Below are 17,892 nucleotides of genomic sequence, written 5' to 3' on the forward strand. Positions count from 1 at the left end.
ACATGTTAAGGGGAGAAATTCTGCCATTGCCGTTGGCGGGTCAAACACCGATTTCCCTACCTGCTATCGGACTTTGCTGATTTCAGGCAAAGTCCAGGCCATTAAGTGTCACCAAAAGATAAGAGGTAGATATCTGAGGAGGATCATTAAAATCAAGATGGAGGGGGGGACGTAATTTAGGGAGGGAATTCCAGAGCCTTCGACCCAGATTACACAGCTGACCATAATGGGGTGAAGAGAGGGGCATGGATGAGATCCAGAGTTGAAGGAACACAGCATTTGCAAGTTTAGGACTGGAGCAAGATGCAGGAATAGGGAATGGTGAGGCTGGGGGGGGATTTAAACACAAAGGTAAGAAATTTGAAGTGTTAGGGCAGCTGGTGCTAATGTTGTTCAGCAGAATAGCAGTGATGTGTGAACAGAACTAGATATAGCGTAGGATGTGGACAGTGGAGTTTTGGATGAGGCGAAGCTGATGGAAGGTGGAAGATAGGAGGCTGAACAGGAGAGCATTGGAATAGTTGAGTCCGTCGGTAATGAAAAGTATGGATGAGGGTTTCAGCAGCAGATGAGCTGAGGCAGAGACTGAGTTGGGCAATGTTGCTGAATGTTAGAAGCAGGCATACTTTGTGATGGAGAGACCATTGGGTTGGAGGCTCAGTCTGAGGTCAAGTAGGATGCCAGATTGCAATCAGCCTGCTCAACATGACCTAATGGCCAAGGAGGAAGATGAAATCAGAGCAATACTGTGAAAGCTCTGGCAGGGCTGATGATGGCTTTTGTCTTCCTGGTGTTTATGTAGAGGAAATTGTAGATCTTTCAGGATGGATATCGGACAAGCATTCTGACAACACAGAAACAATGGCAGGGTTAAGAATGGTGGTGGAGAGGTAGTGCTGAGTGTTGATCTCTAACAGAGGGCTAGCAAAACACTGAATATTGAGTCCTGCAAGGAGATGAATATGACCTAATAGCGCTACTAAGTATACTAAACAGAGTGGAAAGATAATCAGCAGCTTACTGATATAAGATAGAAAGAGATGGAAACATAGAGATGATTCAGTGAGTTTCCAGTGGGAAACCCATGCATGGGAAATGAGGTTGTGGATGGGACTTCAACATTGTAGCACTGCTGCTCTGGCTTGCTGTTCCTGTGAACACAAGGTCTGTGAATATAGCTCCACACACACAGTATATGCTACTTAAAAATAAGTTTCAGAATAATGTCTGGAAGCATTTCTTCAAGCAAAGAATTTCAATGTCTGGGATTGTCTTCTGGTAAAATTTTAGGATGATGGCAATAACATTTTTAATAGAAACATGAGTCAGATGGTTAAATGCTTTCCCTCCCCTGTAGTTTGTGATCCTTGTGCCAGATACAGATGTTAGTCAGGTACTGGAGATTGGTGATGTTAACCTGATTTCCCCTTTCATTTCAGTGGAGGTCTTATTTAACAAACTAGGCTTAAAGCGCATAGGACGGTTTGATTGGAATTAGCAAGCAGGGTGTCTTGGTTAGATTCCTTATACCTGCTTTTCTCTTTGGTTTGTTAGTCCCCAATGGCTTGCAGGCCACATTGCAGTAGAAGCTCAATTCTGAATGCTCTCATGATCTAATTTCTGAAATATTCATAAAAATATTTGCAGCGAATAAGAAACTAGATACCTCATGCATTCTCTAACAACTTCAGCTGCTTACCTTGCTGCAGTCCCAAGAGAGATGAAAAAAAAACACTCCTCTGTCTTCACCATGGATCCCCAACTTCTGAGGTGATTGCTATAGGCATTGTGCTCATTGCCAGCGATCCTCTCAGTTGTTAAAGTGCAAAGTATTCCTCTTTAAACACACTCTTCAGGAAGTCTATGGAGTCTGGGTTTGTGAGTGGATGAGTAAGGGAGCTATGAGAAGACAATTCAGCTGAGTCTGGGAAGAGTGTCCTGCAGTCAGCTTCGTGGTGAAGCAGTCTGGGAAGAGTGGCCTGCATTCAGCATTGCGGTGAAGCACTCTGGGAAGAATGTCCTGCAGTCAGCATTGCGGTGAAGCACTCTGGGAAGAGTGTCCTGCAGTCAGCATTGTGGTGAAGCAGTCTGGGAAGAGTGTCCTGCAGTCAGCATTGCGGTGAAGCAGTCTGGGAAGAGTGTCCTGCAGTCAGCATTGCGGTGAAGCAGTCTGGTAAAAGTGTCCTGCAGTCAGCATTGCGGTGAAGCAGTCTGGGAAGAGTGTCCTGCAGTCAGCATTGCGGTGAAGCAGTCTGGGAAGAGTGTCCTGCAGTCAGTTCTTGTTGAAAATAACAAGAGTGACATCACAAGACAGCGTGAGAGCGGCGGAGAGATCAGAACCAGTGTGAGTGCGGGGAAGCTTCAAAAAGCGATGTCAGCACAAAGGTGAGAGCTGATTGGTGAGTAGTGGGTAAGTGTTTTTTTCCTGGTTTTTCTCCAGTTTAAAATAGATTAAGCTAAGGAAAGGTAAGAGTTCTAGTTTTTTTATTTGAAGTACATAAATAATTTAACATTTTTTATTGTATTTACTGTAAGGGGTTTATTTTTCAACTAAAGGCATGGCAGGGTAGCTCAGACCCAGGTTATGTACCACCTGCAACATGTGGGAAGTCCTAGATGCTCCTTGTGCTCTGACCGACCACGTGTGCAGGAAGTGCCACCAGCTGCAGCTACTTGAGCTCCGAGTTTCGGAGCCTGAACGGTAGCTGGAGGCACTGAGATGCATCCACGAGGCTGAGTGTTTCGTGGATAGCACATTTTTAGATATGGTCATGCCACAGTTTATAGAGGTGCAGACAGAGAGGGAATGGGTGACCATCAGTAATAAGAAAGGTGTCAGGCAGTCAAGAAATCCCCAGGGTGCATCTTGCTCGAGAACTGTTTTTCTGTGTTGGAAAACGGTGAGAGTGATGGTTCCTCTGGGGAGTGCAGCCGCGCTCATGGCACTGTGAGTGGCTCAGCTGCACAGACGGGGAGGAAAATGAGAGAAAGAGCAATAGTGGTAGGAGACTCGACGGCAAGGGAAACAGACAGGCATTTCTGCGGCCATAGACGTGACTCCAGGATAATATGTTGCCCCCCTGGTGCCAGGGTCAAGGGTGTCACTGAATGGCTGCAAGGCATTCTAAAGGGAGTGGGCAAACAGACAGAACGTGGTACATATTGGTACCAATGACATAGATAGAAAGAGGGATGAGGTCCCACAAGCAGAATTTAGGGAGCTAGGAAGCAGATTGAAATACAGGACCTCAAAGGTAGTAATCTCTGGATTACTTCTGGTGCCACACGCTAGTGAGTATAGAAATAGGAGGCTAGTCCAGATGAATGCGTGGCTGGAGAGATGCCGCAGGAGGGAGAGCTTTAGGTTTCTGGGACATTGGGACCGTTTCTGGGGGTGGTGGGATCTGTACAAGGTGGACGGGTTGCACCTGAGTAGGAATGGGACCAACAAGCTTGCGGGTAAGTTTGCTAGTGCTGTTGGGGAGGGTTTAAACTAACTTCTCAGGGGTATGGGATCCTGAGAGGAGGTTCAGCAGGGGGAGATGCACAGCCAAAATTAGGAGCGAGAGCAAGTGAGTCTGGAAGTCATAGAAATTATAGGCCAGTTAAGGCACAAGGGAGTTTGGTGAGGTTGGATGGTATTTATTTTAATGCAAGGAGTCTGACGAATAAGGCAGATGAGTTGAAGACACAAACTAACACGTGGAAGTATGATGTCATTGTTGTCACAGAGACACATGGTTGAGAGAGAGGCTCAGTATTCCAGGATATAGGGTGTTCAAGCGAGACAGGGAGGGAGGTAAAAGAGGAGGGGGTATCGCAATATTAATCAAAGAATCAAGTACAGCAGTAAGGAGGAATGACATCTTAGAAGGCTCCTCAAATGAAGCCACATGGGTCGAAGTGAATGCTGCAAAAAACAACTGAAAGTTGGGTAGTTGGAGGGAGGCAATCATTATTGTTCAACAATTTGGGGACTCTTTATGATCCATAAATTTCCATGACCGAACAGCAATCCTTTCCATAAGACAGAAAATGGAGGTTATCTGGGAAGAGTTCTCCTACTAGGAAAACCTATGACTTGGATTTTGCAGTAGTAATGATGGAACAACTGTCAGTGTTCACTGTCATTACTCCCCTGAAACTGATAGCAACTTATGGGCCAAGATTTTACGGCCTCTCCTGCCTGGCAGGATATTATGGTCCGGCTAAACTGAATAGAAACTTAAATGGCTTGCTGCATTTGCCGGAGGGAGACACGCTGCAGTGGGGCCATAAAATCCTGGCCTTGGAGTCTTCATGTGCGCAGTTAAATATGGGAATCCAGAAGTTGCTGAAAGTGATTCTCCAGTTCTCCATAGGGTATGGTGTTGAAATATCCTCAGACTGCAGTCACTGAGAAATCATTGAACTGTCAAGAATGTCTACTTTAATGCTATTAGTCTTGCTGTAAAATGCCTTGAAGAAGTAGTGCCTTGTTAAATAATCTGTAACTGAGGCATGTTTTAATCGCATATTTGTTATCAGTGTTGCTGTATGCCTGGAGATCCCTTTGACTTGGCATCAGATTGAAATTAACATCAGGACATCTACACCACAGCGATTGCTAGATCATTGTGGACAGCCTTCTTCAAAGTCAGTAGTCAGCACTGTTACTGCCCTGCTGACTGCAAAATCCGGGTCTATAGTCTTACTATGATGACTTTCAATCCACAGACTCCACTAATGGATGGTTTGTCATTTTCTCCGTACAGCTCACTTTAACCCTGCCTGTTCATGTCCACACTTTTCACCTTGGACACTCTTAGTGTACCTCTTTTTGAGATATTTAATTTGGAGGATACTGTTTTCTTCTTCTCCCCCCTCAATCCTTTGCGTGATTAAACAAGCAGTTTAATTTTCAGAAGTATACTGAAGCAATGCTGCATCATTGGTAAAGGATTAAATAACATCTTGCATTTCTAGAGAAATTGAAAATAAGGAGTTATCACATCTAAATGTGTTAATTTTAAGTGTTTTTTAAAATAAGCTTTTTTTAACCAGCAAACTATGATTTGAGTAGATTGCTCTTCTATAACATTGACTGTATTTTATAAGTGTATGGTTTCAGTCCAGATGTTCTGCAGATTGTGCTGTTTTGGAATTATACATTCCAGTGATAATATGAAATGTATTACAATGGTAATGATCATCACTGATCTGAATGCAATTGATGTGTAAACAGTAGCTTATTGATTTCAAAATACGAGATAACCTTTGTCAGTATTTGTAGCATAAACAACCACAAATAATCAATTCCTGTTTTACTTTGTGGTGCCCTGATGTTTTACTGGGTGTTTGCCTTTTTAGACACGAAACATGACCACGGATGGTAATTTTGGATCCTGGTCGCCATGGAAACCCTGCAGTCATACTGATGGTAATGCCATTGGTTTATGCACCTGTAGAATCCGCCTGTGTGATAGTCCAGCTCCACAATGTGGAGGTCGACAGTGTGAGGGTCGCAGCATGGAGGTCGCAAACTGTTCCAGGTAAGCAAAGAGAGTGGAATTAACACTAAGTATCACAAATCAGGTATTATTTACCAGCCCTGTTTTGACCTGGTTCAGACCTCTTAATTTGACAATTATCTTGTCCCAGTAAAGTTGGCTATCTGAAAAATCTAAACGATTTTTATTTTATGCATTACAATGCAGGATCTTCAATCTTCTGATTGTAATTGTTCAAACCAAGAAGTTGACATCTTATCACATTGTTTAATAGGAATGGTGGCTGGACTCCTTGGACACTGTGGTCTCCCTGCAGTACAAGTTGTGGAATAGGATTTCAGGTCCGACAGCGATCTTGTAGCAACCCAACTCCTCGGCACGGGGGTCGTGTCTGTGTGGGACAGAATCGCGAAGAGCGGTATGTGCAATTATTCCTTGAGCGATAGACTTCAATGTATGATTTGTTTTAGAGAAAAATGTTCATTTGTAATTACCATGGCCTGAATCATTGAGTGTGTGCGATCGGCAGGCCTGGAAGTGCATGAGAAATGGGCTTCCACCTGCGATCAGCCCCCAAAAGCAATTTCCCGCTGGCTAGCTAATTAACGGCCAGTCAGCATGTAACGCACACTGAGAAAGCCTCAGCGCTGCCAGGGGGCGGGTGGGAACGGGAAGTGGGAGGCCGCCAACAAAAGTGAGCGTGCAGTGGGCACTGCTAGCGAGCTCCCTGAAGGCAGACAGCTGCTGCGGAGCTGCCTCAGGGAGCTGCAGACCTGGACAGATTCAATGGCAAGAAAAAAATGCACTAAACTGTGTCTATGCAGCAGCACATTCAAGCACTTGGCAGCAAAGCTCAAAAATCATTAGTCCTCAAATATATTTTTTAATTATATTTCTCCCCAGACATTTCATCCTGCCCTGGATCGAGGTTTCAGCAAAGATGTAAAGGCCCTTCCACCAACGGTAAAAGAGGACGGGCCACATAAATTCAATTTCAATTGCTTCCTTCAGGTTTAATTGTCGTGCTTCCAACTGGCGTGCGCGCTCACTGAGCGGAATGTCGCACGAGTATGCAATGACGTTGGGACGCACACCCGACATCTCCTCAAGCGATTTTACGTGCTGTCAGATGGGGTGCACGCCCATATAAGCAGTGCAAATTTCTGGCCCATATTTCTACTTTGGGTTGAGTTTCACTGCATTTCAAGTCAGGTCTGTTTTGGTTAGAACTCTGTAACAAGAGAACATTCGCATTAGATTAGATCTGAAGGACTTTGTTTAGAGCCTTGATTCAATGGTTGGATGCTGACAGGTGCCCACTGACTTTTCATGGGCTTTTGAGTGATAGCTTGCCGTCATCATTGTCTGGCATGGCACTCTCTACAGGGGATCTGTTATATGTGTGAGTAGGGCAAATAACAGTGTAGCTTTTCAACCAATCCAATTGAAGAAGTCTCACTAAGTCAGTCAGAGTCTAAACCAGGCAGTATAAATTTGATTTAAATCATGTATAGGAAGTGAAATAAAGAGAGAGAAAGAAAGACGGGATTAAGAGAGAGATAAAAGAGACAGAAAGAAAGAAGGTTCTGTGATTCTGTTTTGTATCTCCATGGCAATGGTAACAATATACTTTAGGGAAATTAGGTAAGTGATATCAGCTGCACAAGTGGAAGGAAGAAAAGGCTGATTATCAGGATGCAAAACAAGAGCCACCACGCACCTGGGTGCAGGATAAACAACAGGGTGGCTATTCAGCCAATCCAGTTGAAGAATGGGGCTCTTATCATCCACTGTATCAAGCTGTGGTTTAGCTCATAATCCCATGATTGTATTAAAATCTTCGAATGATGTTTATTTATTCTGTACGTAATAGTGAGCAAAAGGCAGTAATAGTTGTCTTGATTCTTCGTGTGGAATACTGTATCGGATAATCTACTAGTAAACTAACTATCTACCTTTACAAAAGTAGAAATAGCAGCATTTGAATTTGCTGGATATTGTAAAGCTGTATATGATGGAGGATGAATGGAGCCTCATAGAAGTGACCACCCAATGCCAGTGACGTTGAAAGTCACCATGGTGTTGAACTCCTATGCTTCTGGATCTTTCCAGGGATCCACTGGAGACATGTGGGATCTCGCAATTGGTCGTTCATTGCTCTGTTCAAGAGGGCCAACAAATATGTTTTTGCACCAATCTGGATAATCAAGCTGAGAGAGCCATTGGATTCAGGATCATTGCTGGATTCCTCCAGGTGCAACGTGTGATCAACTGCATACATGTGGCTGTCAAGTCTCCTATAGACCAGCCAGTGGCATTTACCAACTGGAAGAGCTTCCATTCCATCAATGTCCAACTGGTCTGTGACCATCACAGAAGGATCTTTTAGGTGGGTGCACTGCCCCTGGGAAGCAGCCACAATGCATACCTACTTGGTAGTCCCAGGTGCCACAACTTTGCCCACTCCCTGCATGCCTTCAGGAATGGATAATCAGAGACAGAGGCTATCCACTGAGGATATAGCTGCTACCATCTGTGAGGAACCCACCTGCCAAGGATCTGGCCGAGTGACCATTGAGCTAGCCATTGGGCTTCTGAATATGTGATTCAGGTGCCCAGATCAATCTGTTGGAACCCTTCAGTATGAACCAACAAGGCTTTCCAATACCTTGGTGATCTGCTGCGCAACCTGGTGCTGCAGAGGGGGGAAGAAGTTGGACAGTGAGGATCTCATGGATAGCAGTACCTCCTCCGATGATGAGGATGTGGAGGAGGCTGCTGACCAGGTGATGCAAGATGAGAGACCCCAGGGACCTCCGGCAAGGAGCAACAGGATGCAAGCAAAGGACACTCAGGAGGCTCTGATATATACAGATGTTTCATGTGACCCTTACTACCTGTTGGATTCACACCAATAAGGCCTTACTTTTCTGCAGCCCTGCTGTTGTGTCCTTCATTTACTGTTCCATTAGTCTGCGCCCAGTTGCACATCGCACAGAAGCAAGGGTGAAGTGTTGACTGTGATCTCTCATAACCAACTCCTTGAGAAAGCCAGGGTATAACTGAAATCCCATAGGGCTGCAAAACATGGGAGGAGATGTTTCTCCAACGCATTAAACTTATTTTAAATGGCACAAGATATGTAAGGCTTCGTGCTTTGACACTCTCTTCACCCCTGAACCCCAAGTACAGCTGGTTCACTTCTTAATTCTTTTATGAATGCTCTACATGATGTTCCCCCCTGAGCTTTCAGCTGAGCTGAAGGAAGGCTGCTGACCTTGCTGCTTCATGGGCAATGGCATGACCTTGGTGGCCACCCATGTCTGCCTGAGGCCTGGAGGGCTCTACCATACTGAGGGGCCCCTGCACAGGTACAGGACTCTTCTCTGTTGTTGCAGCTACCTGAGGTGTGGCTGTCACTGAGGAGCTGAACAGTCACAGTTCACACCAGGAATGCGCTGAGGGGAGTCACCAGATGCAGAAGCAGCTGTTCTTCCTCCTTTACAAGGCATAGTTATACCTCCCTGCTGACCTGAGAAGGATGAGGAACTGATGGAGACTCCAGGCAACTTGTCCCCCCTTGCTTTGCCACTGGAAGCTCATGACCAGGGTGATGGCATACAGGTCTGCACACATTGATGGCATCCACTGACTGGTCTGCTGGATCTGACTCTCCATGAGCCATGCTCCTCCTCCTGTCCCCGGCGAAGAGAACCTTCTGCTATGCCTTTGCAACCTGGAGGAGAACCTGCAAGGAGGCATTACAGAACCTTGGGGCCACCCAGGATCTTCCTTCTGCCATGGTCTCTGTCGCTTTCATTCCTTTCTAGAGATGTCCTGGCAGTTCCCATGATATTGAGTGCTGGAAGCCCTTCAAGTATGGCAGTAGCACCTGCCACGGTCTGACCTCATGCCCCTCCCCTGCCTCAGTGCCCACCTCCACTCCTTTGGTGGTCAGCCCTCACACTTGCTGACTCTTACTTGGGCGATTAATCCCCGCCCGAGCAGCAACAGTTCCTCCTTCCAGTCCAGATGGCAGAATCTTCTGCCTAGCCACAAAATTGAGCCCAGAAAATATCACTTGTTACAATCCCCATAGAGATTACTAGCTTTTAAAAAGAAATTTGAACCTCTAGTTAATAGCTGAGCAGATGAGTCAACACGATTTGTTATGATCCCCAGCTGAGGTTACCCCTTGACAAGCTGATCCCAGAATGGAACCCTGTTTGATAGATCCTAACTTTTAATTTGTTTGTTTAGATACGTGGAGAGAGGCCACTGAACAGAGTCACAGGAGTCCGATGATGAGCTTTTAACAAAAGAATACAACATTTATTTGACAAGAAAAGATGAATTATATTACAACACTTTTTCACCCACAGCTATATTTTTACAGATGTATACAGATTTGTAAGGATAACACAAGTTACAAAGATATCTTATACTCTAATGTTCACAGTAAGTACACAGTCCATGTACCAAAAGGCACCCTGTGATCAGTCACACCATACCCTGAAACCAAATGACAGATGCCACCTCAACCAGATGCTATGGATCTCTCTTCAACTCCCCCAAGACGCTTGTCACACCGTAAGCCAACCAGTCTCACTGCACTCCGTCTTTCACGCAGGGCTTCCAATCTCCACTCTCCAAGACCTTGCCTTGGAATCTTCTCCCAAACCAATGCTTTCTCTCAGACACCTTCCTACAGGGGTCAGCTCCAGGGTTTTGAACTTTTCCTCTGATGTACATCTTCCCTGGGTCACCACATGCATTCAAACTGTCTTCCACATACTCCCTTTCACTGACTCAGCCATAAACAGTACCCGCTGCTTCACATGCCCATAGTAAAGAGTTAGAGACCTTCAATGGTCTCTTTGGACATTCTTGTCTCTTGCAAGCTGTTCTTGCTTTAAATCTGCTTTTTGCAGCCTTTGTCTCTCTAAATATAAAGCTTAGAGCCTTTCTCTCTGCCTCTCACTCTTAACTTCACTTATCAGGACCTTCTGTAGGTTCCTGTCCTTCCTATTACTAGAAGGTCTGCTTGGGACTTTCCCCTGTTCTATTCATCTGGATTTTGGGGTCTTTTCTTTAGCTTGGGACTGACTATCTGTCCCCTTTGCTCCAGTCTCTCCTAGCAGCTACTTTCAAAACCAACTGAACTGAAACAGCTTCTAAAATCAAAACTGCTGTTTCTCTTGTGTGTGTGTGTCTGTGGGAGGGACCTGCCTCTCTGGACCCCTGTTGCTAGGCAACAGCCCAATTCCTATACTCTTGTTTGTATATCTTAGCTGCAACAGTCCTAAAAACCTCATTAGATATGCAAGCCCCTTTTAAAGTGAAACTAAAACACAATTTGACCTTTTCTTAACACACAGATACAGAAATACAAATCAAACTTAAACTTTATAGGTAAAACTCATTCCTCACGTCTACAAATACCAATATAAATTACTTACGCTATCTCTATTTCCCAACTGATTTGACATTTTAAAACATTTACTGTAACAATAGACTAAAAGCGCCATTGATGAAATATGGTTTTTCTAGACAAGTTACACTTGACTGCAGAACAGAACTTTTAATGTAGTGGAAAAAACACACAATCGGGTATTTGTTACACTGTCCTTTAAGCAGATATTCAATTCTTTCAGAACCAGTCCAAAATGATTCTCCTGATGGCTTACTTCCAAGCTTTTTCCTTCCCATCCTGAAAACTTTTATCTCTAGAACTGTATTTTACTGTGCAAGTTTTCCTGGAGACTTCTCCCTCCAGCTAAAGCTAGGTAAATCTTTCAACGCTTGTTTTAACCCACAATTTTGGTCTTTCCAGTCCCCGATCAAGGGCTCCCACCTGCATTCCTACGTGGTGAACCACAGTGTCTTTCTGCCTATTGCTGCTCTCCCTCTCCTGGATCATAACAGACTAACCCATATCTTTTTGATATTCAGTGATATTTTAGGAAAACCTGTAACCCAATCTTTATAAGAGCTTCCTCTGCACCCTTCCCCATGGCAATGTGAATCACATGGGCCTAATATCCAGGTAGAAATGCTGATTAGCTATTCTTTAGATTCCAACTCTAAGCTGGAATCAAATGGACAGTTCAAAGTATACCCTTTTACAACCTCACATTTTAACACTTCCCTGGGTCTTGGAGTTCCACAGTCCATCCTCCGGCATCACGGCTGTCTGTGCCATTGTCTGAAAGTGTGAATAACTTGCACCTTCTTTTCAATAAAACAATGTAGGCTTTCCTTTAATCTTTAACAGCTCCGTCACCCAGACCTGTTGTTAGGCAGCTTTCACCACAGGTCAGCTGACTCCTTCATTTTATCCTAAATTTAAAGACACAGTCCCAAAACATCTTATAAAGCTCATAATTGCAACAGAGTGAAAACCAGCTTGGAAGTACTCCAAACTTGAAAGGGTTTTGAGGCATATTTTCTTAAATTGCCAATATTGCTACAGAACGTTAAACTTTAATTTTCACCTGGCAGGAACTGTGAAGACAGGGGATAGGGTAAATCTTCCTCCTCAGCATTCCCAGGACAAAGCTTTTTGAACCAGGAACATACACCAGAAAATAAGCCTGCACTGCCAATGATTTCCCATCCATGTAAATGTGCTGGGAGCATTAAAGTAGCTTGCTAGGAACTTTGAAGATGAATGTTTATTCTTGAATTGTAAAAGCGTTCTCCAATTTTATTTAATGACTCTAAATAAACTATAATATTCACTGGCACAACAATCACCAAAATATTGTTCAGGGCACAGGACACCCTGTCCACTCTTCTAAATGGAACGACTGTCTATTTAAGAAGGTTCACTGCTTGGGACGTGCCAAGCAGTTGTCATATTTGGAAGTTTTTTTTAATGGAATTCTTGAAGGATGCATAAATCTTTTATACTAACGAATGAAAAAATGTCAGAACAGAATTAAGTTACAAATCCTTATCAAACCCAATATATAATAAAACTTTCAGTTTTTGGGTGCAGTGCATTTAATCCATAATCCAGATCCTGGAATTGCATAGCTTCAATTTCATGTTGCACCATAGAGCTGAATAGCTGCTGGCTTTAGATCACAGCACTCAGCCTAACCTGAATTAGGTTTGTTCATTTGGTATCTTCTTCTGTGCAACTAACAAATGCTGTGAATATTGTCATGTTCATTTTAACCATCAACCAGTAAAGTGACTGCCCGAGTCTTGTATGCTGTGCAGTGAGTCTGCACAAAGCACACGTTACAAAGGGAATAGATTTTGTTATAATTATATGTAACTTACACAGTTATATCTAATTTACTCTGATCCCAATTTTTTTTAATTAAATGATTGCATAAGAGGTGTGAGCTTAAACCTGTACAAGGCGTTGGTCAAGCCACAGTTAGTGAAAACTGTATAGCTTTGGGTTCCCATTATAGAAAGGATATTGCAGTTTTGAAAAGATTCACAACAGATTCATCTAGGGTGGTGCTAAGGATGAATGATTCTGTGATCCTGCCCTTGAGCATTGGCCATTTTCACAGTGAGCCCAAGTGAGAGATTCTCTAACTTGTGCTCCTTGTGAGAACAGGTCCCCATTGGGGACTCAGAATCACCCACAGAGTTATGACTGGTTATCTAAATGCTAGGGCTGTAAATCAGTAGAGCAGAACTGATGGAGCAGGGGTGGGAGGGGGGGTGGAGAGAATATCATAGAATATCTACAATGGGGACCCAAAGCTATACAATTTTCACTAACTGTGGCTTGACCCATGCCTTGTACAGATTTAAGCTCACACCTCTTATGCAATCATTTAATTTTTTTAAAAATTGGGATCAGAGTAAATTAGATCTAACTGTGTCAGTTGCATATAATTATAACAACATAAGTCTTGAAAGAATTTATGAGGGAAATAGTGAAAGCTTATTACCATGGGTCAGGTAATTGGTGATGAAGCCAGAAATTTAGGATCAGGATTAAATGCACACTGGGAAGCTTAGAATTTTTTATCAGACAAAAGGAGCAGAATTTTAATCATGGCACACCGTTCCTGACGGTGGAACCAGGAAGTGGGTGCTACTTCCACTCTCTTGTTTTTTGCTGGTTCCCATGCAATTCTAATTAAAATTTAAAGTGCCAGCATTGTGCACGGGAGACACATGTGTTCACCTGGCGGGGGAAGTTTATCAGTGGTAAAACCCACTGTCAGCTGACATTGCAGCATACATGAGCAGGCAGTAAAAGAGCCTCCTGGTCAAGCAGGGAGGCTCTGCATCACAGCCAGAACTTTCCTGCCCAACCCCATTGCCCCATTACCATAAGACCTATTGAGAGCGCAAAAGTGGCATGGGTGTTTTTCAAATTTAAATTTCACTTGTAACGGTTTCATATTCCCTTGGTTTCACTTTATCCACGTGTGCATCATCATTATTTGTGAGGCTTTAGCTTAGTCAGAGATCTAAATGTATTGGCTCATGATTGGCAAATAGTGATAGTTACAGTTGAGTTAGGGACCATAAGATGTAGGAACATTCGGCCCATTGAGTCTGCTCCGCCATTCACATTTTTTTGGAAGAAACAATGTTGTGTTTTTGCGGTCACTCTTTATCGAATGTTCATGTTAGTGTCCAGTGTTGTACTCGCCACTCTGTGGGACATGGCTAAACTTGCAGGCTCAGCTGGCCATCCCTCCTATGCATTGTAAAAGACATTATCCGAGATCACTCAGAGGGGATAATTGAAATGTTGCAGGTGAACTCAAAGCCCTATAAGGACTTTGCCAGCTAACACCCTGAGATGGACCCTCACGTGGACAGTATTGACACTGCCCTTGAGGTCCCTCATTTTCTTACCTTGACTGACTTGTTCCCTCCCATGATGTCAGGCCCTTCCCACTTCACTCGCTTTTGCCCCCCCCCCCCACCACCCAACCCTTTGTCCTCCCTTGTTTCCCTCTTCCACTCTTCCATGCCCTGACCTACTCCACAGCCCCTTTCCTCCTCCTGTTGTTGAGCCTCCATGCAAGTGCCCATTCTTGTGCCCCTCCCTATTGCTGCAGAGTTCAACAAATAAACTGCTGACCTCAGACAAAGTTGAATGTTGTGCACCAACTTTAAACAAATGTGAACCGGGTGTCATGAGATTCTTGTGTGCCACTGACTTTATTGAGTTGGTGGGATGTAATTATGAAATGTTTTAATATAATGAGTATTAATGGCATGTAAACATACTACAAGTAGGAACCCACCACAGGATGGCACGAGGCCCGACCCACCACAAACACACCGCTGACTTAATCTCTAAATTTGAACCTGCTCTCCTGAAAGTGAAATTTCAACTTCTGCCTAATTAAGTCACCCCACCCTTCAAGAGTTTCCCACTTTTGCAGGCCCAATAAAATCCTGCCCCCGCCCCCCCCACCCCTCCCCTGCCCCCCACCTCACCTCCACCCTCACCAAAGTTATTGGAGATAGGGAAGTTATAACTGCAATTATCTATTGAAACAAGTGAATAATCACATTTCAAGGGAAATTTTACTATATAGTTCAGCATTCTATTAGCTTTGTTGGTTGGTATTCTACAGTGATTGGACAAGTTGATCTCCCTCCTTTCGTAGACTTCTTATGACACCCATCATTTCTTCCTGTACAATTTGCAACTGTCCATACTGAATTCAGTGGCAGTTTTCATCCATTTATACATTCTGTCTGATTCAATCTGATTCAGTCTGAAAGGCCTTAGCTGGCTTCATTGAATTTGACTATCCTTTTTGTAGTTGATACTGTCTGCCGATTTGTATTGAGCTTCTGCTTCTAAAATTCTTAATATGAATTCAGACTCTTTATAGGGGGAATTTTACGCCAAATTTACCTCACTGTGAGTTTACTTTAGCACAAAAATCCCAGTATAATAATGGTTTTGGTGGTTAATGCTTAATTTTGTGTTAGTTAGAAGCTATAAAATTGGACTTCCAAAGTAATTTGCCCCTCTCTTGAGTATATATATAATATAAAGGTCACGTGACTGATTCATGAGTGGCTGTTCGAGCTAAGTGGCAGTGTTCTGATAAAGCTCCTTTTATATTTTAGTGGGAATTCCTAAATTCAAAGCAAGCAATAACAAAGGAAAGCATTGAGCTGATTCAATTATTTAACTTATCCAACTCCGTGTCATTTGAGTTTTGTTGTCTTCATGTCTTTGTATCAGCGCAGCTATTTTAAGCTGCGTTTACCCACAAAATTGTTTATTTTAAGATAACAAGTTCTTGAAAAAAATCATGCAAGAATAATCTAGAAAATTCTTGCTTTGAAAATATGTGGCCCTGATTTTCCTCTTCCATATGAGCTAATGGCCCAGGATTTTCTGAAAAAGTAATGGTGTGTGAACAGATTGCCCAGTTAGTTCTGCCGAAGGGTCATGAGGACTCGAAACGTCAACTCTTTTCTTCTCCGCCGATGCTGCCAGACCTGCTGAGTTTTTCCAGGTAATTCTGTTTTTGTTTTTGTTTTTGGATTTCCAGCATCCGCAGTTTTTTTGTTTTTAGCCCAGCTAGTGTGTTCTGTAGAACATAGGTTAAAGTGATAAGATTGGTTTCTTGCTTGCACTCACACTTGAAGAATAGCCACTGGGTGAAGCATCAGGGGCCTGCTAGAATCTATGGAGTAATATTTCAACAGGATTCTTTCTCTTTAAGAGGGAAAGGCAGAAGACACTTGGCAAGATAAAAGTGATGAGAATGATATGCATGCTGAGGGAGGTTTGTTCAAACTGTACAATGATGTATTTTATGTATTGAATTGTATTAAACATGACCACCCAATCAGCCTTTTTCTAAAATGCCAGGGTTAAGTATTTGCTGATTAGGGCAAACCCACTTCTGTAAATGCTTAATTGGAGACAGATTGATAATTAAAAATAGCCCCAGATGGGAGACATTACTCAAACTATTTGATTCCGGTACATTAGATATTTCCAAAAAAAAAATCACAATAATAATGGCAGTAGGCAGGGGGAAAATGGTACTCCAGGTGATTTGTTTCATAACACAGCTTGTGAACCAGCAGAGCAGCGCTGGGCATCGAGGTCATGCTTGATAATAGACTTTTGAGACTTGCCACTAATTGTTTTTTGTTTTTGAAAGGTTGAATTCCCTTTTAATGAAAAATACAGTAGCATGGGGAGAATTTCCCAGTAAAGTATATATTGTGCATGTATCTATTTTGCTTGAGAGTGTTCCTGCTAAAGTGAAAGGAGGCAGTCATCTTTTTATACCCGGAATCAATTACTTAGTTCCCAAGCTTGAGTTTCGTTAATTTAACAGACTTTTACAAAAACAAGTTCATTTTAGTGGGGCAGAAGACATAGAGGCTCAGGCCTGAGGAAAGAACAGCACACTGAGGTCTAACTTGAAGTGCTGCCAGTAGAACCAAAAAAAAACTTGGCTCTAATTCATTAGTATGGAGCACTGCTCTCAGATTTATTCAGCAATAGATCCTAGCAGAATAAACATACTGATGTTTTTGGAATTTTCATAGATATTTTGGAAATAAGGCTGAACTTGTTTAAAAAGCTTGGAAGAAGCTGACTATCACCCCTGATTAGATTTCAGTTTCGACATTGTTTGCAATGAAGATTCCTGATTTTCTCAGAATAGGCTCTGTAAAGGATTCTGATTCTGTATTTAAAAGCCCTGTGCTGTACCACATTTCCACATGTCAGATGAACATGATTAGCAGCCTTTGCGTGCAGCTGCTTGGCAAGTTATCAAAACTTAAGCCACAGCAGACGGCAGAGTTTATACAGCACTGTGGCCCCATGGGCCAATTCAAGTAGCGAGGTTTGCCAAGGTCCCGGGACTATTTGTCCTTGTTCTACGCCATTTATGCTGTACAGCTGGTAGAAGTCAGCTCTAAGTTTTTATTCCTGTTGCTAGTTATCCTCACTAATCTATTCTCCATACAAGGACATTATTAAAACATGCAGCGCATAGCCAGTTGAGATGCCGTAGAATTTTCGCTGTGATCGGAAGTTTACATACAACTAAATTGGTCAGGAAAAGCCTGGACAGACATCTATCAGGATGCTGAACATATCTGGTCAACTATTGTCCATTACTTAAAACATGATTGAAGCAGGTGGACAGTTGATAGAGCAATAAGGTTCTGCTTAGCATGCATGTTCCTGAATTATTACATTGGCTATCACATCGAAACATGTATTATAGGTAACAAGCACTTGCAGTATTTTTCTTTCGTAAATGAGTTCTTGTTGGAACTTTGAGCCTACCATAGATCCCTCTCTGATTCAGTGTGTTGCCACTTCTGTGATGGTCTAAGTGTCTTTCATTAATCCAGTTTGACTCTCACTGCCCTGTAGTTACCTGTACAATAGAGCAACTAAGGGCATAATAATACT

The 17,892-nt window shown here is 43.1% G+C and overlaps 1 protein-coding gene across 1 annotated transcript in view; it reads left to right on the forward strand.

The window, feature by feature from the left end:
- Positions 1–17,892, forward strand: part of sema5a (sema domain, seven thrombospondin repeats (type 1 and type 1-like), transmembrane domain (TM) and short cytoplasmic domain, (semaphorin) 5A) — a 244,463-nt gene that overhangs the window by 171,055 nt on the left and 55,516 nt on the right. Inside the window, exons 13-14 of the mRNA XM_041184817.1 lie at positions 5,350–5,531; positions 5,764–5,907. Coding sequence (XP_041040751.1) covers positions 5,350–5,531; positions 5,764–5,907 — 326 coding nt within the window. The remainder of the gene's footprint in view (positions 1–5,349; positions 5,532–5,763; positions 5,908–17,892) is intronic.

Source organism: Carcharodon carcharias, chromosome 3 (assembly GCF_017639515.1).
Source record: "Carcharodon carcharias isolate sCarCar2 chromosome 3, sCarCar2.pri, whole genome shotgun sequence".
Taxonomy (NCBI): Eukaryota; Metazoa; Chordata; class Chondrichthyes; order Lamniformes; family Lamnidae; genus Carcharodon; species Carcharodon carcharias.